We start from the raw sequence: 22,167 nt of genomic DNA on the forward strand, positions 1-22,167 counted from the left end.
ACGGCCTGGAGGACACTTATGTTGAAATAGCGGAAGCAGAAGTGTGGCTGGCTGGACAGAGGGCCCAAACGTTAAGAGAACTGGTTGCCAAGAAGACCCGGGTTTGCCAGCATCCGTGGAGGCTCAGAACCATCTGTAACTCCAGAGGATGTGATGCACTCTTTTGGCCTACAACGCATGGCACACACATGGTATAAAGACATTCATGCAGGCAAAACACCGTTACACGCTATCTGCATCTGTATCGTGTGGCTGAGAACCCAGGAAGCAGAGGAAATGATGGGTAGTGGAGAGATGTCTCAGAAAAGCCAGTGCAGGGTAGGGCCAGGAAATGGAAGCCATCACCTGCATCAGGTGCCCTCATACATGATGGCAGAAGCTGCTGGGGGGAGCTGTCAGCAGTGGAAGGAAGCTGAGTGTGTGCTCTGTGACAGCCTCTGCTCCATGTAAAGGGAACCTGGTGAGGCTAACTGTGGAGGCTGGGGAGAAACGGACAGTAGATGGGGTCATGTGAATGAGTGAGGAAGGAAAGCTACAGAAACATGCCTGTAAGCCTTATCATTCAGATGGCTGGATTTGCAGAACTGGCTATAGAGTTCAAGCATTAGAAGACTAACACTGAGACAGCGGAGTCGCTCACTGCAGGAGCAGGTGAGCTTCCTGTCAGCAGGAAGGAATGAAGGTTGGGACAGGCAGAACAACGGCTAGGCGGGCTGAGGACACCAGCAAAGAGGAAGACAGTGATGTGACCACGGTGAGCCTGGTCATCGGTGACATCAAAACAACTCTGCAGTTGAGAGGAATACAAATGGTCACTTCCTGCATGCTCTACGATCGCTCCAGGCCCTGCTAGATCTCCTGGTTCCCTCCAGTGACTCAAGTCTCTGCGTGACCCAACTACACAGCTTTCTTATGCTCATCAGGGTCTTTGCACTTGCTCTTCTCTCTGCCTGGGTCCCTCGGCCCCTTTCTTCAGGTTGATTTTGTCACCTTCACGCTAAAAGTTGTCAATGCCTATCAACTCCTGGCCCCCTACTGTGTTCCTTTGCCTGCTTTTTCCTGTCTGTTTCACTAAGAACTGGATCTGGTCCTTACAGTCCGGAGTCAACGGCCATGAGTGATTGGACGGGATGGGACGGTTAACCTAAGAGCAGCAAGCAGCTCCCTTAAGCTAGCAGGCACTAGCTTCAGAGCTCTCCAGAGCTAACAGACTGCAGTCCCAGTTCTGTCATACGGGACAGTAGCCCTGAGTGTTGACTTGTCGGAGGTGTCAGCTAAGACATGCCTTCAGTTAATGAACTGGTAGCGTGTGTGGGTGCACTCACAGAGGCTAGAGGAGGACGTTCTGCTTTAACTCATTCTCTGCCTTGTTTCCTGGACAGTTTCTCACTGAGCCTGGAACTAGGCCCCTGCTCAGCAAGCCCCAGCGATTCTCCTGTTTCCACCCCTTCCTTCACAGTGCTGGAGTTACAGGTACATATAGCCATGCTCAGAGTTTTACATGGATACTAGGGATTTGAACTTAGGTCCTTATGCTTGCACAGCAAGCTCTTACCCTCAGGGTTATAGCTTTAGTCCTCCCTCCCTCAGTTTTTTTTTTTTTTTCTTTTGTTTGTTGTTGTTTTTTCAGACAGGGTATTCATTCTCCCAGGCTGGCCTCAAACTAGCTACGCAGCAGAGGATGACCACCAGCTTCAGATCCTCCTGCACTCACCTCCTGAGCACTGGGACTGCGGGGGCACACCACCAGCTGGAACCCTGGCTTTGTGCGTGCTAGGCAAGGACTCCGCTAACTGAGCCACAATCCCAGCCCTCCAATTTGTTCTTAAAAATTTGGCCCTGTCTGTAGGAAGGTCCTGCATCTCTGGATGGGCTGGTCTTTGTCCCGTCATGTTCTAAAGAAGTCAACTCTCTTCTCAGCTCAGGCTATTAATTACAGGAGTTTATATTTAACTGACCAAAAAAGAATGTCCGAGCTGTAGACACTCAGTGCCCTGACAGCTCCTCAGCTGAGTCGCCCACACCAGCCTCCCTCTGTGCGTCAACACCTAAGCTTCTCCATCCCTTCTGCCTCCTTACTCTTCCTTAGTCTCCTCTTCCTAACACTAGTCTTAGATTTGTTTGTACCATAATTATTTTTATATTATATGTGTTTCATAATCTATCCAAAATCCTTTAAGAAGTAAATCTGCATGTTATAAAATCCATTTATTAAGCTGGGTATGGTGGCTCACACCTTTAATCTCAACACTTAGGAGGCAGGTTCAGGATGATTTCAGTGAGTTCAAGACCAGCCTGGTCCACACAGTGATTTTTAGGCCAGTCAGGATTACATAGTCAGACTCTTGCCTTAAAACAAAACAACACATCATGAATTACTGAATAGTGCCACAGACTCATCTTAAATTGCAAATCCTCCTATTCATTGATTTTTTTTAATTGTACTAAAATGGACATACTATAAAATTTACTGCTTTGACTTTTTTTTTTTTTTTTTTTTTTTTTTTTTTGCATTTGCAGCTCAGAGTATCCACAGACCTTTTAAAATCTACTTCTATATAGACAACCAAATTAGCCGATGTTTCCCCTTCCTGTCAAGTGACGCCACGGCCTGCTACAGCCTGCAGCTGACATGTGCACGCTTCTGTTTCTCCCAGGCTCTGTGTCAGCTGGGCTATTCTCAAACACATTTATGGTTATTTTATTGGCTCTTGGCTGTTGATAATGGAACTGCCTCAAATACATGAAATATGAGTACCAAAGAGAGCAGCTGTTTTTATGCAAATGCAGTTGTCCTGGGTTTATGTACAGCAAGTTCCATTTCTCAGCTCTATGGCAGAGCAGAGAAGATGCAAAAACCTTCAGCAGAAGGAATATTACTTACTTGCCGCCCCCAACATCACAGGACCGAGGGCGCCCGGACAGGGACTGGATCTAGGGAGAGACAAAGAAAGCTGGGCTTACTCAGTGCGCAGCCAAATTCAAGTGTTCGAAAATTGGGGATTTGGGCACCCTAGGTAGAGCCAGCAACAGACAGAACAGGCCAAGGGCATCTTCAGAGAGCAGCAGTTTTGAGGAATTTAAAATTTTTAAAGAAGTATAACATTAGCACATTTTCTTAACTTGATGCCTTATTAGTCTTCTAGTTAAAAGTTACTTCCTACAAAAAGGCAAATGTTTTGCACGTTCAGATTTTAAGTATCTTTTTTAATTGGCAAAAGAGAAAAAGAAGGAAATATGAAACAAAACAGGGCGATGAAAGATGGAATGACTGTTAAGGGAAAAGACTAAACTGGAGGACGGGTGGGCACTGAACAGCCTCAGGACCAAGGGAGATGAGCGGGTCTCCAGACAGCAGCCCCTGGTCCTGGGTGGGGGAGCGCACACTACACACCTATTTTCTGTCTTCTGAAAAACGTCTCAAAAACCACCTTCCACAGCCACGGAAACGGAGAGCTGTTTAAATACGTGGATTTTTAACTCTTAGTTCTTTTTGGCCCCTAAAATTAAGACATCAAGTATGTACCTTGCTTTTATAAAAAGCTTTCAAGACCACACTAATGCTAGCAGAGATTTTGGGTAAACGTGATGGAGGAAAAGAAGCAGGACCAAGGGGATCGGATCCTGATAGGCCAGAACAGTTAAGCACGGTGACCAAACAACCCCAGGGGCTAGACAGAGGGACTTTTTTCCCAAGACAGCTCTCTTTACAGAAAAAGGCCAAGCTACACCATGAGGCCTCTCTGCAGTGGGTGAGGTTTACAAAGCGAGGTGGAGGCCAGCTTGGGTAGGATTTTAGAACGAGCACTCAAAGCTCAGAGAAATCCTAGAAAACAGATGAGTCACCTGCTGCCTCTCAGAGAGCTTGGGTCAAAGGCCTTGCCTTTCAGAAAGGAGCATCTGGATCAGCAGGAGCCAGAGCTTGGCTCCAAAGCCTTCAGGCCCAGGTTTCTGAGTTTTTGACTGGGTGAGGTACAGCAGCTTAACAGTTTTTGTTTGAGAGCCAGCAAAGTCTCAAGAAAGCAAGGGAGCCACGAGGTCACAGCACTAATTCACCAACATGATCGTAAAGACTTTTTTGGGATAGCATTCCCCCACTATGTCTTTCCAGTATCAGTGAGTGTCCAGACAAATTCTCTCTTCCCTTTTCCCCAGTTCTGGCAGACAGCCAGGACAACAAGAACCGCTGAGGGCCGCTCACCCACCTCCTTGGTCTCCCACAGTTGTTTAGGCAGTGGCTTCGGGACATTTAACAGATTCTCTTCTTTCAGTGGACCAGGGAAGGATGCTCCTAAGGACAGAAGAAACACATTCCCTGAATTAGAGTTAGAAGGCAGCCACTGACTCTTAGCCAAATAAATTAGTTTTGTTCAAAGCTGCCTGGGGTGGGGTGGTTGCAAACCTTTAATCCTACCACCAGGGAGGCAGAGAGAGACAGATGGATCTCTGTGAACTGGAGGCCAGCCTACTCTACAAAGGAAGTTCCAGAACAGCTAGAGCCACACAGAGAGACCTTTTCTCTAAAGAAAAGAAAAGAAAAGAAAAGAAAAAAAATTTAATGGTTCTTAGCACTTAGGGTTGGCTGCCCTGGAACCTGCTACGTAGCCAAGGCTGGCCTCAGACTTGCAGCTGGCCTCCAGTCTTTGTCTCTCGAGTGGTGGAATTACAGGTATGTGCCACTCTGCCTGGTGAACATGATTTCTTTACCAAATATTTATTTTTAACATACTATTTTTTTTTTTAAATGTACATTGGTGTTTTGTCTGCATATGTAAGGGGTTCAGGTCCCCTGGAACAGGAGTTATAGGCAGTTGTGAGCTGCCATGTGGGTGCTGGAATTGAACCTGGCTCCTTTGGAAGAGCAGACAGTACCCTTACCGCTGAGCCATCTCTCCAGTTCCCTCTTTTTTCTTTAATGATATTATTTCAGGTGTATAAGTGTTTTGCCTGCATAGACATATTCGTACTATGGAGGAAGAGGGCATCAGAGCCACCGTGTGGGTGCTGGGAATTGAACCCAGGTACTTTTAACCATGGGGCCATCTCCCCAGCCTGTTTATCAAATGTTTATTGAAGTCTCTTGGGCAGGTGCTTTGTGTGTCATTGGAGAGGCTGGAGAAACAAAGCATTCAAATCTGAGGAGACCTGTAAACTAGCCAGGTGACAACATGGCTACGGCTGTCATGCAAGCTGAAGGAAGCCCAGGACAGTAGGACACCCTTGCTCAGAGCAGAGATGCAGAAGAGCATCCAGGCTTTGGAAATGGGTGCTCCTGGCTCCCTGCAGAGACACAGCGAAGGGCATTCAAGCCATAGAGTAGGGAATAAATAAAAGGCCTAAAGAAGAAATGGTGGCCAACACCAGCCAGAGCGCTCTTTTTATTTGGGCTATAGGATATGTAAAAAAGAGCACTAGGAAATAAAATGTATTAGTCTGAGACCTGACCAGGGCCCTGCAGGCATGGGAGAAAGGGATAAGGAGAAACACACTCTAATCAAGAAAAGAAGAAATGAAGAAGGTAACAAACGGAGACGAGGCGGATAGGGAGATGGTTCAGTAGATAGAGCCCCCTTCAGAGGGGGGGCCAGGGTCTGCATCCCCAGAGCCCGTGTAAAAGCCAGGTAGACATGTCAGCTGCTCACAATCCCAGAGCACCAAGGGCTCCCTGGAGCAAGCTAGCTAGATTAGTTTAAAGCAGCAAGTGCTGGATTCAGCAGACTTTCTACTTCAATAAACAAAGTAGAGAGTAATCAAGAACATATTCAGCTTTAGGCTTCCACATGCATGTATGTGCAGATGGCCCCTCCTCTATGTCCACATTAACACACACACACACACACACACAGAGAGAGAGAGAGACAGAGACAGAGTCAGAGTCAGAGAGAGAACAGGAACAGCATATGGAAATCAGAGTGGCAGTGACGCTGCCTGGTAATGTGCTTGGGCCTGGGAATAGAGAAGAACCGATAACCCACCCCGTTGGCTGGGCAGCTGATGAGGGCTCCAGTGGCTCTTTAAAGTTACAAAACAACCTGGCTATACAGGAAAAGACTGCTCCCTGGCTGTCTGCTTTAACTATCTATCAGACATAACCATGAAAGCAAGAAGGGTGAGCCACAAATCAGGCGAAGGCTTTTTGTTCTCAGACACAGACCACAGGTCAAAGGTGAGCTCTGATGAACTGTGTGATATGACGTCAGGAAGATTATTCAACAGCAGACCCTGGAGACTGCTCAGAATGAGGGGTGCTGAGGGCTCTGAGCACTGCACAGCTCCACTGTGACTGCCTTGACAATCCTGCCCTTGGCCCACACAAGATGAATAATGGGCCCCAGGAAGCCACTTGTAACTGAGATCAAAGCTAGGTGCCTGGCACAAGCCTGCAGTGCCAGCATGGAGGAAGGAGAAGCAGAGGATCAGAGTTCAGGGCCAGCCTGGGCTACATGGTACTAAATCTCAAAGGACAAAGAACAACAGAATAGGGACCACATTTTCACAATGAACTCTGAGAAAAGCACTTAAAATAAAAACTCTCAATTAAGTTTGCAAGTTAGGAAGTTAGGAGATAGTTACAAGTGCAGCGTCCCAGAATGGCGGCCTCCCAGCACTACCGCCACAGTCCTGAGCGCCCTGACTTCTGCGGAGACAGTCAGGCTTTGAGTACCGCTTGCTGTCTTAGTCCTGCTATGTAAGCCACTCGCTCCCTCTCCTTCTTTCTCTTCATTTCCCTTGATGTGCTGCTAAGGGTAGGACCTAACACCCCGCAAAGCCCCACATTCCTACCCTGAGCCACCCCAGCTGGATTTCTCTCTCTTGAAGAGTGTGTTTTGCCTATGCTCTTGTTGGCTCTCTTTTTCTAATCACTAAATAAATGCTTCAGAGATGTAAGCCTCATGGGGTCCTAAGACTCTGTGTGACGTTTAACATACAGTGTCCGGGGCACGCAAACCCACAGGGACTCTCCACAGCTGAGAGACAAGAGCAGCAGGCTCTGTGAGCCTACACAGTTCAAGGCAATGGGAGAACAAGGATAGAAATATGCTTTGAAGGTTCTGCAGGAGGCTAGGCAAGGCAGCATCAGGACTCAAGGCTCAAAAGGGATAGTCCCAGGAATGTGACTGGGACAGGCTACCGTGTAGTAACAGATTGTTTCCTATGAGGAGTTCATTGTGATTTCCTTCCCTATGCAGGTTTGTTGGAAATCCTTTCAAGAATTAACTGGGGATGGGGGCTGGAGAGATGGCTCAATGGTTAAGGGCACTGTCTGCTCTTCCAAAGGACCCAGGTTTAATTCCCAGCACCCACACAGCAGCTCACAGCTGTCTGTAACTCCAGTTCCAAGGGTCTGACACCCTCACATCAACACACATAAAAATTAAAAAATTAAATAAATAATTTAAAAAAATGAATTAACTGGGGATGATCCTGAGGCCATTTCTTCATTTCTCCCCCAAATGGTCAGTTGAATCAGTTTCAAGTTTTTATGATTTTATTCAACACCTAAAAGGGTTGCTCAGAAAAGGAGTGTGCAGGGTGCTGTCAGAGGGCTCTGCCTCTCATGCAGGAGACCCATGCTTTTCGTGTCCTCCACAGGCCAGGTCTCTGACACACAAGCTAATAAGCCATTCAGCTTCAGATTATGAAAATGTCATCTCAGCTTATAAAGATCTCCTAGTGCCTGGGACTGAATGAGTAAATACACAGGGTTGGGGCATTGGGCCCCCAATTTGCTGATGGTATTCAGGGTCATTTCAGCAGATCTCTAGCATGGTTTTATCTGGCTTTGCAAAGCTCAGTATCTGTGAAATGTGTGATTCGACCTTATAATAAATTTGCACACACTTTTCTTACTTTGAGATGGGATCTCATGTATCCCAGGCTAGTCTCAAGCTCTATGTGTACCTAAGGCTATCCCTCAATTTCTGCTCCTCCTGCCTCCACCTCCCAACTGGAGGCTTACAGGAGTGCACCAACATGCCTGGTTTAGTCGGTGCCGGGGGAAGGCAGTGAGACAACTGCCTGCGTGCTCGGCTAATTCACATTTTCATGTGGTTACAACTCTTGCTTCCTAGCACAACCTTGTGACTGTGGTACTGAGAGAACTTGGGCAACAAGGGGCCATTGTAATCTAGTCACACATTTTCTTTCTCATGGCTTTGATCATGTCTAATTCTCTTAAAGCATCAAGGATAAATAATCCAAGTAACAGTTGTCAGCCTTTACAGCAGTATGACTGTCAAACTACTGACGGGAGGTTTCTCTCTCTCTCTCTCTCTCTCTCTCTCTCTCTCTCTCTCTCACAGACACACACACCAGCACCCCACCCCGACATCTGCTCATACCTTCCCCATGGCCATCATTTTCACCATCACAGAAACCTGATAGGAAAGAGAAAAACAAACACTTTAGTACATGGTACTCTCACGTATTCATGCATTAGAATAACTTTTGGTTTGAAATATAATTTTTGAAAAGTTCACAGCAGCTTTGACATAGCTCATTCAAGGTGCTTTAGAGTTCATCCTGGGCACAGATGCAGTTATTCCAAGTCCAGAGTTGATGCCCAAGTGCTTTTCCTTTAAAAGCATCTTAGTCTTTCTTAAATGTTCTTGCTGACTCAAGAGAACAGTGGTTGATAAAGTCTGGAAGCCTGTCTTCAGAATACCAAGCAACAAAGCTTGTCTTATCACGTTTGCATATGTGTTGTCCTGGGGAGCAGGTGACTCAGGGTCCACGCCACTGTTCTGACACCTGCCGTGGAGCCAAGTTCCACGAAGGGTGCTGTGACATAGTCTGGATTCTTATGTAAGTTGTTTAAAAAGTATATCTGGAGTCTAAGCCAAGGTAAGGGTGTATGTGACATCTACTCACAAAGATGAGGAATCAGCCCTCACTGAACGCAGCGGAGCCAGCTCATGACGCCTGCTGCAGACTTCTAAGCCAAACCAAAGAGCCGTCCCAACATGGACCAGCGACCTGTTCTACTCAGAGCAATGCACTGCACTGTGTGAGTTCTCAGCATGGAATCAGGTTAAAACATAAGTCAGAGCTTTAAACATAGCTCAGCTTAGGTAAGTTTCCAGGTGAAATGGCTAAACTATAAATTAACACAACTGAAACCCCTAATGATCACTCATTCAGCAGGAGCTTGCTCCGTTCCTAGAGTGCGCATTAGAGGGCTGGGCTCAGGTGATGGGCGCAGACACTGCTGGTTCTGGAACTAGCACTGTGAGCAGGGTGCCTTCCCAAAGTCCATGTTCCTAGCCAGTGTGCTATGCTGGGAAGAGTTCAGGCAGGTGGGAGTAAGGTTAAAGGGCTGCCTCAGTGAGACAGGAGGAGGAGTGGGAAGGAGTAAGGGAAAGGGGAGAAGAGGCAGATAAGGGATACAGCACATAGCAGGGCAGGGAATGGGGAAATCTGGCTATGCACAAACTAGAGCAACGGGGGACATGGAAAGGGTGAAGCACAGAACAAAGGCCTGGGCTAGAACCGAGCCTTGGAGACTTTTCTTGCGGCACAGCATGAGGCTCTGGGGCAGGCTCGAGGCCAGGGCACCAGAGAGAAAACCAAATGACTAGACAAGAAGCAGTAAAGTAGGGCACACGGCAGCGAGGACCAGAACTACAGGGCACACTGCCGCGAGAGAAAGAGTCGAGCTTACTGTGACTGCAGTGTTGGGGTGAAGGCTAAGGAAATAAGAGAAATATGATATGGCTCTAGGTGTTCCACTTAAGTGACCTGAGGATGGTGGCAGCCGGGATTGACAGGTTTATTTGAAATGAATATCTAATAAAATAGCCAAAGTTATATTTCTTCTACTACTACTACACAGACACAGACACAGACACACACACACACACAGACAGGCACACACACAAACACACACAAATAACAAAGGGCACAACTATAACAAAAGGGTTAAAAACAAAAAGCAGGGAGTTATGACTAGTTATCTGGAAACAGAGATTAATTTACAGCAATGATCAAGGTCACATGCGTTGCCTTGGAGCCTGACAGGGCTGATCTCGGCACATCTGCCACCACGTTCCTTTTATGTGCTCCCACGCCTGGCAAGCCGAAATAACTCCTCACAGACTTAACGTGAAGGAGACACATTAAGTAGACACAGTGTAGGTATTGTAACCACGGTGCATCCTAAGAGAAGTTTCTAGAATCTCAGCCTTCCAATCTGGGCCTTCCTGCCACCCTGAGAACACACTGGTGTTTCATATTCTATTTTATTCTCTCTCTCTCTCTGAATGTGAATGTGCATGCATATGGAGGTCAGAGGACAAGCCTGGGTGCCGGCCAACTTCAACCTTCTTTGAGATGGTCTCTCTTTTTATTTGCTACCGCATACTCCAGGCGATCTGGCCCACGGACCCCTGAGGAGTCTCCTGTCTCCACGCCCAGCCTTCCCATGGAAGTACTCCAACATCTGGCTCTTACATGGATTCTGGGGATACAAATACAGGCTCTCGTGTTTGCACGGCCAGCATTTCACCTCTCGAGCCTTCTCCCTGGCTCTTGGTGCCTCTTTAGAGCCGAGGTGTCATAACAGGCTTAGCTCTCTTATGGCTACTTGATTTTCAACTGTCTCCTTAACACTGCGAGTGAGAGCTTGTTGCTGGCTGAAGGGTCATTGAGACACTGATTACCTCTCTACCCCTTAAACGAGGCTTAAGGGACAACAGTCCTCAGAGAGGGTGGTGTGTAGTCACAGTCTGCACTCTTTTGCCCTTAGCTCCAAGGCTGCTCCCTGAGGAACAGGGCCACTTCAGCTCCTTCTACACGCTACTGTGAGAGAAGGACAGTTTGGGGATAAAGCCAGCTGTGGGCCAGGGCAAGTGTCACAGAGAGCCAAGGATCCATCCATATGCATATAAGAAACAGTAATCAAACTGCACATGCTACCAGGAAAATAGGTAATTAAACAAGAAGAGAGAGATTATCACACCCCTGCTTGGTTGTATAAAAGCTTATTTCCGTCATGTACAACTTTGTATCATTTGTGTCTCGTTGTCATGTAACTCAGTAACCATTACGAGAACTACCAACCATGTATCAGGCTAATGGCTTTGCTTCCTGGGGACACAAAATGAGCTGGCGATGAAGGCTCATGTAGCTCTACTACAAGCAGACGCTCCTCCCTCGTCATCTGCCCCCAGTGATGACAATGATGAAGGCTCCCATCACCGTGCCTGGCAAATATTCCCAGGAAAGGGACATTATTGTTCCAATGACAGAACCTGGTCCTGGGCTTTGCTTGTATTTTCCCATCACTTTAAAAATCTTTACTTTATTTGGTGGGTCCTATAAAAAGAAATACTTTTTGGTGGAGCTAGTCGATATTTTTAAAATCCAAAAGGAAAGAAAACGAAAATTTTTAATGAATTACAGGGGGAAAATACATAAAACCATTCAAAATAGCTCCCACCAACAAATATAATTCTCCAGAAATAATTCCCATCCTTGGAGACTTGAATAATATTTTAAACACACTGGCTTTCCCATGTAAACACATCCATATTTGGATGTGTTTCTGAGTTCTGTGCTACTTGAAGGAGGCTTCGGGAGCAGGCACACAGTGCAGATATCCATGCCGGGGGCTGGCCCACCTTCCGCGGTTGGCAGACGCTGTGACCCCACGGTTTCCAGCATGTGGAAATGAGAGCCCGCCAACGTTCCCAAGGCTGCCCAGCAGCTCTGTTCAGGCCTTGCCCCTCCCGTGTTCCTTGTGTCTTGTTGCTCATGGAGCAGTGTCTGGGCTGCTCCACCTCTCACGCTCAGCCTCACACCTGCTGACAGTGCTCACCTCGTCCCTCAGAGACTATGTCTCTTAGAGTAAGTATTCAATCCAATTTCTTAGTTACCTTCTTTCTTTTTAAACTCAAATGCTCTGTAAGTTACCTATGGCTCCCTTGTCGTCTCTAGGCCGTTAGGACCTTCTAGAAAAGAGTAATTTCAGCACAGAGGGCGAAGCCTGGGCAGAAACACAGGGGTTCTGGGGAAGAGTCTACTCAGCTAGCTGGCTCCCGGTCAGGGTGACAGAGACCTTGCTGTGCGCACAGGCACCCCACTGGCTACAGTCTCTGCTTTTTAAGGTGTTGTTTATACATATCCATCTCTACCTATCCCGAAGCCAATCTCCTCTAACTCCCCACACACCCCACTTCTCCAAGCGCTGCTCAGCGACCCATATCCAATTCCAATTTCCCTGCCAACTTCACTCTCATCTTCCCATGTGTGGAAATACAGCAGATGTCCCCGACCAATTCCAAAGCTCTCAGGTTTTATAAGCAAAGAGTCATTTCAGCAAACGAATTGTACCAAGGGAACAAATATAGTAACAATTACTATCAAATCCCATCCGTACTATATGCAAGGGAAAAAGAGTGTGAATGGCTCTTCAAGGAAGGAACAAACATTTTAGGCTTTAAATAGACCAAAACTGTAAAGAAAACCGGAAAAGCCAGTATCTAGGCCAGCCCTCATACTCAACGTCAATCTATATGCAGAACAGATAATTCAAGCCTGTGTTCTTTCTCGATTAGAAGGCCCAGAATGACAGGCTTGGGAAGTGTCCAAATGAAACGTGGTTAATTTGGGTGTAGGCTAGATGTGAGCACCTAGAGTGAGTTTTAGGCTGTGCTCAGTGCTGTGTGATTTCTTGACATGTCTCCAGTAGTAAGCATGCTCTGTACTGGGCACTGTGTCAGGCAGGACGAGACTTTTAAGATACTGCCTTCAAGAGATTCAGCCTAAGCAAAGGGGGAAGGGTATGTTTACAGGAAGCAGTAGTCACAGCACCTGCTTGTCGGAGCTTGGGAAAGTGGAGGATGTGGGTAGCTCAGGAGCAGAGAGGGAGGAAGGCCATGAAAGGCTCCACAAAAGTACATACATGGCTGAGACTTTCACACTGAGGTAAGAGAAGAAGACATGGGCAACAGGATGAAACAGCAGGAGAACACCAGCGAGTTCACACAGCTGTGAAGAGCAGGCTGGGAACGAGATGGGGAGGCGTGCTACAGCTCAGGTTATTCCAAACCAGGTCTTGAAGTGGGGAGAGGTGTAGACGGGGTTAACAATGGAGGCACAGGGCATGAGGGGGCATGTGTCTACCCTTTCATGGCTTCTGGCCTTTCTCTTTCAGCCTTTCTCTGGCCCACAGGAATGTGTTCTGAGCAGACATGGCAAACAAGGAGCTAACATACTCAGCTTCCATTCTGTTCCCTCTCCCTCGCCTGAGACTTGCTCTCTGCAGAGGTCTTCTTGGCTGTCCCTGGTTCTCCTCAACTCCTGGTCTTGATTACTCCTCCCAGAAAGATTGCCTGTGCTGGTAATGCAGGCCCCTGGGAGGGTTTGCTTCATCCCAAGGTTCAGCCACACAAGGTCCATGAACACACAGAATGAAGCCACTTCCTCTAATCTGGTTTTACCCGTAACAAAAGGAAGCCTTGGAGAACCCAACATAAAGTTAGGCTGCAAGGATGTATGCTAGGACAAAGACCAGCAAGGATGCTACTGCAAGAGTCCGTGTGAAAGGTGATGACCGCCTAGGAAAGCGCTGCTGCCAGGGAAGAGGAATCTCAAGAGCCAAGAGATGCCAACAGGGAAGCGGGTGCCACGGGAGAAGCAAGGAGGAGACGCATCCTAACTCTGTCGTGAACATAAACTCCCTGCTGGGAGCTCCCCTCCAAAGACCACCAACCTGGGGAAGGCCACACACCGCACGCAGACAGTGCAGAACCAGAAAACACAGATGCTGTTAGCAGGGGCCTGTGTGTCTTACCCATGTATGGGGCGGGCCAGGCTGACTGGCCTCCTCCTCCATAGGGGTCCTGGGGCTTGGTGCTCAGAGCACTCGTGTGAAGAGCAGAATCGGAATTGGTCCTAAAGAGGGGAGGAGGAGAGAGTCTGGCTGAAAATCCATGTTTTCCTTAATGGAATGCATTTTTTTTTTCCTGAATATTATCAACAGGAGAGAAGATGAGATAATAGACTCACTAACATCCACACAATGAAGGGTCAGGACCTACCTACAGTCCTTTACATAAAAAAGGCATCTGAGGACCACCGTATGTCCAAAAAGAGTTTCATTTATGCTTGGATAGCCTTACACTATGAAGCCAATGGCACAAGGCCGGCCTCAGGTTCATGGCTTCCCTAAGACCACCCTTTTCCTCTCTGCAACTCAGGAGATGCTCAGCGGCCAGTCCGATTGGGGGCTGTACTAGGCTTGCTGAGAATTCTTGCGCTATGTGGAGAAGCACCTAAAACAGTGCTTCTTAAGCCTCGCCAGGGAGAAAGAAGGTCAAGGTACTACTACCACACCCTTCTCTTCATTCCCCCTCGGTGGCACGGTGTGGCTCTCCGGCAGCTGTGCTATGGCATGGCACAACAGACCGAACTCAGACAATGACTCTGGCTGCGAGAGGTACAACAAGGCAACTGTTCTCTGTACGTTCTGTTTGTTTTAGAAAATGCTACTGTGCTTCTTTCAAACAAGATGTTATGTATGTTGGCACGCAGTGGGCTTATTGTTGCCAGCTGACATGCCCTGGTGGGTACACCTCCCATCTCAGACTCTCATCAGCAGCACTGAGTATCGACAGCCATACACACACAGAGCAATGTTCTTTCAGCGCTCCAGTGGCCTCTCAGAGTGTAAATGGTCCTGGACAAAAGTTTGGAAGCTGCTGATCAACAGCAAGCACTTCAAATGCTCCAGGATAGCTCCAGTATAGACGCAGCTTCAGCTCCACAGGGCAGCTACGTAGTTACTCCACCCGAAGGTCAGGTCAAACTACCAGACAGGGCACACGGGCAACTTCAAGTTAGCCGACAGTGCTTCAGGGAGACCACAAGCAGGGACCTGTTGGGACGGAGCAGGAACAGCGCGAGCCCTGGGGCTCCCAGTTCCTCCAGAGTCACAGAAACTCAGGAAGCACCAGTCAAAAACAGAGACATGACTGGAAATGGGGCTGTAGACTGGCTATCGGACCATGTAGAGGAAGTTATGGTTACTTTTGTTAATTGCCCCTCTTAGGCCTCTTACTGGCAGGGGCACTCCTAGCTGGCCATGGAACAACACACGAAGGAGGGAGAGAAGAAATGAGGCTGGCGGATGCCGGTCACGACAGAAACACTTTGAATGGGCACAGGGGCTGCTTGTAAGTTTCTTCTGCAAATGCTGAAAACTTCACATGACTAAAAGATTTTAAGTTAAAAAAAATATTTTTTTCCAAAGTTCGGCTCTATAGCTCACAGTGGCTTTCAGCTTGCAGTCCCCCTGCCTCAGCTCCTGGAGTACTGGGGTTACAGCCTGAGCCACCACACCTGACTCAAGGGCTTTATTTTGTTTTTGTTTTTTTCAAATCCCCCCTTGCACATTCACTAAAGGGCTCTGGGGCAAGCCATTTATCCTCTGAAAGCAGGAAAGGGCACTCATTCTTACAGTGTCGGGATTGAAAAATGACCCAAGTCTTTCCTAAAGTATGGCCCAAAGTAACCCCCAGAACAGTTGCTATTTATCGTCCACTGTGCTTCTATGTACTATTCTCTTTAACCCTCACAGCCATCCTCTCATGGGTACCTCCATGTTCAAACTAAGGCACACAGGAGTTACCTTGCTAGGATCACATGGTAGGAGGCAAACTTTGGTGGTCCCCTTTAGATCCCCTGTTCTTAACTGACTACACCATCTCCTACACACTCAATGTTATTCTTTTATCACTTCATGTAAAAGCAACTGTTATAAACAAACTGGGAAGCAATAACATGTAAACACTACCTGAACCAATCAAGTCTGTCTCCTTCTTGAAAATGTGTTCCTACTATGAAACAGTCCACATACCTGTTAAGTGCAGACGTTAGCCTGAATCCAGGATGCTTTTCTTCCTTCCAAGGTGGCTGTTGCCTTTAAAAACCAGAACGGCATAGAAGGGAAGAAGCTTATGTCTTATATCCACTTATGAGTGAGTATATACCATGTGTGTCTTTCTGCTTCTGGGATACCTTATTCAGGATGAACTTTTCTAGATCCCACCACTTGCCTGCAAATTCCATGATTTCCTTGTTTTTAATTGCTGAGTAGTATTTCATTGTGCTACTGTACCACAATTTCTGTATCCATTCCTCAGTTGAGGGACATCTGGGTTATTTCCAGATTCTGACTATTATGAATAAAGCTGCTACAAATATCTTTGAGCAAATGTCCTTGTATACTTGAGCACATTTTGGATATCTGCCTAGGAGTGGTATAGCTGGATCTTGAGGAAGCAGTATTTCTAATTGTCTGAGAAAGAGCCAGATTGATTTCCAAAGTGGTTGTACAAGTTTACATTCCCACCAGCAATGGAGGAGGGTTCCCCTTTCTCCACAACCTCTCCAGCATGTGTTGTCACTTGAGTTTTTGATCTTAGCCATTCTGATGGGTGTAAGGAGAAATCTCAGGGATGTTTTGATTTGCATTTCCCTGATGACTAAGGACATTGAGCATTTCTTTAAGTGTTTCTCTGCCATCTGATATTCCTCTATTAAGAATTCTCTGTTTAGCTCTGTACCCCATTTTTAGTTGGATTACAACATACTAAAATCTGTTCACCTAAAGAAGATAAGCAAGAAGGAGAACCCTGGGTAAGATGATCAATCTTCATTCAGAAAGGTAAATGGGATGGACATCGAAAAAGGGAGAAAACAGAGAACAGGACAGGAGCCTACCACTGAGGGCCTCTGAAAGACTCTACCCAGGAGGGTATCAAAGCAGATGCTGAGTCTCATAGCCAAACTTTGGGCAGAGTGCAGGGAATCTATGAAAGAAGGGCGAGATAGAAAGTCCTGTAGGGGACAGGAGCTCCACAAGGAGAGCAACAGAACCAAAAAACCTGGATCCACAGGTCTTTTCTAAGGCTGATATTCCAACCAAAGACCATGCATGGAGACAATCTAGAACCCCTGCACAGATGTAGCCCATGGCAGCTCAGTGTCCAAGTGGGAACCCTAGTAAGGGGAACAGGGACTGTTTCTGACATGAACTCAGTAGCTGGCTCTTTGATCACTTCCCCCTGAGGGGGAAGCAGCCTTACCAAGCCACAGAGGAAGACAACACAGCCAGTACTGATCAGACCTGATAGTCTAGGGTCAGATGGAAGGGGAGGAGGACCTCCTCTATCAGTGGACTTGGGGAGGGGCATGGGAGGAGAAGAGAGAGGAAGGATGGGATTGGGAGGGGGCTACAGCTGGAATACAAAGTGAATAAACTGTAATTAATAAAAAAATAAATTTTTAAAAAGAAAAAAAAAAAAAAAGGAAGGAAGCTTAAGCTTTGGGACCAATGGAGTGCTTTAGGCCCGGGTTTGTCAGCTGGCTTCCCTAATCTAGCTATATAGGCCAAGAGTTACCTAAAATGTCCAGGCCTTCCTTCACGTATCACTATGGAGAGGAGGGCAGACTGAATGGTCTCTCAGTACCCAGAAGCTCTGATTTTCAAGATAACTACTACCAATCTATAACAGAGCATCAGCTAGTTGGGCACCTTAAATACTGGCTAGAAAGGGCCAAAAAAAAGGGCTGACTCCCCTCTAAGGGAAGGCAGGCCTTACTCCAGGTATACAAAAGTTAACCCTGATCATGTACCTTGAGAGTGTGTGTGCAGGGGCCACTTTGGCAATCCTGGATGTGAACATTTTTCTCTCTCATGTGGAAAGCCAGGAAAAGCAATATACTTGCTAGCCATCCTATGAAAATGTTCGCCTGACCAATCCTAGGGCTAAGAAGCAGAAGACACTTTTCTCAGGTACAGGACAAAGCACATCCATCCAGAGATCTGCCTTTTGTGACTTAAAATACAACATTGTATTCATCATCTTACAACCTTGAAACGCAGGACTCCTGAGGAAGCTGAAAACCTATGTGAGGTGGGCCAGTGTTAGCCATCCTGACCTCCTTTCTTGGAACTAGACTAAGTTAACTATGAATAAGGGCCCACCCATGGACAGTGGTGGGGAGTTCGAGGCCAGCCTGGGGCTACAGAGCAAGTTCTAGAATAACCAGGGCTATCCACAAAAACCTTGTCTCAAAGATCAAAAGAAAAACAAAAAAGGAAAGAAAGAAAAGAAAAAAAGGGCTCAGTAATGTTTGCCCAAAGAATCAATTAAAAAAAAAAAGATTCAGAGTCAAGACTCAGAGAATTAATTTTTAATGTCTTTTTTTTTTCTTTTTTCTTTTTAGTCTTAAACTGACCTTGAACTCATGGTAGTCCTCCTGCTTCAGCCTCCCAAGTTCTGGGATTAGAGGTGTGGGCCACACTCCTGGTGATATACACACTTTACGTCTACGTAGAGGTGTGAAATAATGCCACACGTTGACAGATGCAGCATTCATGTCAGGATGGGCCTTATACGGATTCACAACACAATCCACTCGGAGACTCTCAGCCAAGCTCACTGCACCTTTCCCATTCAGAAGTCTTTCATTCCTCTCAGTAGCTGAGACATGCCAGAGAAGGCCTTTGTTTTTCACGTCCACCATAAGACCACCACATCAGACATCTCGTTGAATGTTCCTCTATGTTTTTCCATTTCAATCTAGGTTTGCTTAAGTAATTTTTATTCCCTATTCTCTTACAAGCTCAGAACCATACACGGAAAGGCTGAGGGTTTTTGATGTTGTGATTTGAGACAGGGACTCATTTCATAGCGTGGGCTACCTGGAGTTGACATGTCACTCGGACTAACCTCAGGCTGTGACCCTCCTGCCTCTTAAGTGTTGGGGTTGCAGGCATGTATCGCCATACTCAGCTCAAGCCTTACATTTTTCTAAGATAAACAAAATTCAACGTGAAAAATAACAGTCTGGAGCAGACACTCGGGAGGCAGAAGCATGAGGATTGCTGTGAGTTCTAGGCTAGCCTGGTCTACATATCAAGCTCTAAAACAGCCTGAACTACATGGAAAGACCTGTCTCAAATTAAAAACAAAAACAAAAACAAAAAAACCAAAAACCCAGTAACAACAAAAAAATCATGGTGGAACATGTCTCTGATCCCAGTATTAGAGGTAGAGGCAGGAGGATCAGGAGTTCAAGGCCATCCTTCGCTACATCACAAGTTTGAGGCCAGCCTCAGCTACAAGACGTCCTGTCTCAAATATTAAAAATAATAATAAAATAATAAATAAACAAGCCTAAAACAGTATTCAATATGGTTAAAATAAAGAGAAACCAACTTACAGAGAGATTCTCTCCTATTGTTAAAATACTTCTACGAAACAAACAAACAATTTCTATACAGCTCACTTACCTTGGCCAGCTCTCATCCAGGGGTTGCGAGGAGTAACTGGATGCCAAAGTATTCCCGTCGAAGTAGAAGTTTTAATAAAGGAAAACAGAATTTACGGAGTGCTGAAGCAGAACTGAGAGCTGAGCCTGGAGGGTGAACCACCAAGCATTTGGTGCAGACAGCTGAGGGTGCGGCATGCCACACGCCTCACCAGTTCCACGCCGGGGTCCTCTAACCAGGGTCTTCTCCAGACTCACGTGCGTGTGTCTGTGGAGGTCAGAGGTCACCCTTGGATGCCATTCCTCTGAAGGAAACAACCTTTTTGCTGTTGTTTGGTTTTGGTTTTCTGAGATAGGGTTTTTCTGTGTAGCCTTGGCTGCCTTGGAATTTGCTATATAGACCAGGCTGGCCTCCAACTCAGATATCCTCCTGCCTCTGCCTCCCGATTGGTGAAATAAAAGGCATGTGCCAGTGTGCCTGGCTCCTTGTTTGTTGAGACAGAGCTTCTCCTTGGCCTGCAGCCTGCTGATGAGACAAGGCTGACTGGCCAGCAAACCCCAGGGACCTGTCTGTCTCTGCCTTTCTCAAGTTGTGATTACAAGTGTGTGCCACCATGTCCATTTTTTTCACATGTGTTCTGGGGATCAAACTCACCTCAAGTTTGTATGTAAGTACTTTGTTCCCTAAGCTATTGCTTCAGCTCCCCCATCTTGTGTGTGTGTCTCCTGCCCAACATTTCTAAGAACTTTGTCTACCTGCATGACAAACTCTGGCAGGCCTCTCTTTCTCATGGGATGGATGGACTCAGGCCCAATTAGTTTTAGTCAAGTATCTCATTCTCCTGCAAGCAGTGATTGCTTCAGGGATAGGTTCAAGACAGGACCAAGGACAGTACTTTTCAGGTGGGAATGGGGTATCTGAGGCCCGGTGGCTCCTCTTGAGGAATGCTTGTCTCTGCAAGAAGTCAACACCACAGAGGTAGTCGTAATGATATTATACGGTACCCGGGCCACAGCCCTTGGGTTCCAGTCACGTAAGCCAGTACAGTTCCTTTTCCCTCAGGAGGCTGAGCCAGGAACATGGCAAGACTGAGAGCAGAGTTGGCAACTTAGTGAGACTCTCTTACACACAGAGTAAGAACCAGACGTGGTGTGGCTACGGCTCCATGGCAGAGCAATGGTCTAGTGTGCGCGAGACCGTGGGTTCAGTCTCCAGCACTGGGGGATGCACTTCCTTTTTGAGTTTGTTTTTGAGAAGTGTTGGGGTGGGGGTGTTTGTTTTTGAGACAAGGTCTTGCTATAATAGCCTAGGCTAGCCTAGAACATATCATGTAGCTCAGGATAGCCTCCGACTCACAGCAATCCTTCCACCTTGACCTCATGAGTGCTGAGATTATAGGGGTGTGTAACCATCCCTGTCTAAAAATTTTGTCTTTCCAAATTAAGGTGAGTTACTGTTGCTTATGAAGCAAAGGAACTATACTGAACTTGAAGCAGGTATAAATTGCTCACGGAAAGGGCTTTGTTCTCTAGGTCCTGTGTTGCTCACTGGGTCTGGCATGTCTGAAGACCCATGCCAAATACATGGAGAGACATGTGCAATGTGTAATGCACACAGTACAGCAGAGCTGTTAGTGCTGGCTTAGTGACCTGCATTCAGAGGACTCTCTTAAAACATTCTAAGTCATGTTAGTCTGCTTCAAAAAATTAAAACGCTAGGTACGGTAGCACATACCTTTGAATCCCAGCACTCTGAGAGACAGAGACAGGCTTATTTCTGTAAGTTCAAGACCAGCCTGGTCTATATAGTAAGTAAGAGGCCAGGCAGGGATACACAGTGAAACCCTGTCTCAAAAATAAGTTAAAGAAATGAGTAATTAATTTAAGAAGGGAGCTGGGAAAATGGCTAACCAGTTCAGTATGAGCAGCTCAAAACTACCTATAATCCCAGCTCCAAGGGAGTCAGCTCCCAGGCCTCCCCAGGAATCTGCACATACTCCTCCTCCACACACATATTATTAAATATACTAAAAGTAAATCTTGGGGCTGGAGAGATGGCTCAGAGTTTAACAACACTGGCTGCTCTTCCAAAGGTCCTGAGTTCAATTCCCAGCAACCACTTGGTGGCTCAAAAGCCTCTATAATGAGATCTGGTGCCCTCTTCTTGCATGCAGGCACAAATGCAGGCAGGATACTGTACATATTAAAAAATAAATCTTTTTTTTTTTTAAGTAAATCTTAGCTGGACAGTGGTGGCACACACTTTAATCCCAGAACTCAGAAGACAGAGGCAGAAGGATCTCTGAGTTTGAGGCCAGACTGGTTTACAGAGTGAGTTCCAGGACAGCCAAGGCTACATGGAGAAATCCTGTCTAGAAAAAACATAGTCAGTCAGTCAATCAATCTTAAAAAAAAAAAAATCACCTTTTAACCTTCTCTACTTGCTGAAAGGCTTTACAGCTTAATAGGCACACATGGCACAAGGCTCTGGGTCCCCTCGCCTCCACTCTGCCCTGGGTCCTCTCTCGCCTCCACTCTGCCCTGGGTCCTCTCTCGCCTCCACTATGCCCTGGGTACTCTCTCGCCTCCACTCTGCCCTGACTTCTCTCGCCTCCACTCTGCCCTGGCTCCTCTCTCGCCTCCACTCTGCCCTGACTTCCCTCGCCTCCACTCTGCCCTGGGTCCTCTCTCGCCTCCACTCTGCCCTGGCTCCTCTCACCTCCACTCTGCCCTGACTTCTCTCGCCTCCACTCTGCCCTGGCTTCTCTCACCTCCATTCTGTTCTGGGTTCCACTACCACACACTGGACTCTCCAGCCAATGCCTTTGCTAGTGCCAGTTTCCTCTCCTGTTCTCTCTGGTGGACACAGCCTCCTTACAGACCTGGTTC

The 22,167-nt window shown here is 46.9% G+C and overlaps 1 protein-coding gene across 2 annotated transcripts in view; it reads right to left on the reverse strand.

Moving 5' to 3' along the window:
- The window catches only part of Crtc3 (CREB regulated transcription coactivator 3), a 108,921-nt gene that overhangs the window by 17,775 nt on the left and 68,979 nt on the right, over window positions 1–22,167 (reverse strand). For both annotated transcript variants that reach the window (XM_060367425.1, XM_060367424.1), the window contains 6 exons: window positions 19,301–19,362; window positions 15,857–15,919; window positions 13,793–13,893; window positions 8,343–8,378; window positions 4,206–4,291; window positions 2,885–2,934 (listed from right to left, as the gene is read on the reverse strand). In XM_060367425.1, the coding sequence (XP_060223408.1) occupies window positions 2,885–2,934; window positions 4,206–4,291; window positions 8,343–8,378; window positions 13,793–13,893; window positions 15,857–15,919; window positions 19,301–19,362 (398 nt within the window). The remainder of the gene's footprint in view (window positions 1–2,884; window positions 2,935–4,205; window positions 4,292–8,342; window positions 8,379–13,792; window positions 13,894–15,856; window positions 15,920–19,300; window positions 19,363–22,167) is intronic.

This window comes from Meriones unguiculatus, chromosome 14 (assembly GCF_030254825.1).
Source record: "Meriones unguiculatus strain TT.TT164.6M chromosome 14, Bangor_MerUng_6.1, whole genome shotgun sequence".
NCBI lineage: Eukaryota > Metazoa > Chordata > Mammalia > Rodentia > Muridae > Meriones > Meriones unguiculatus.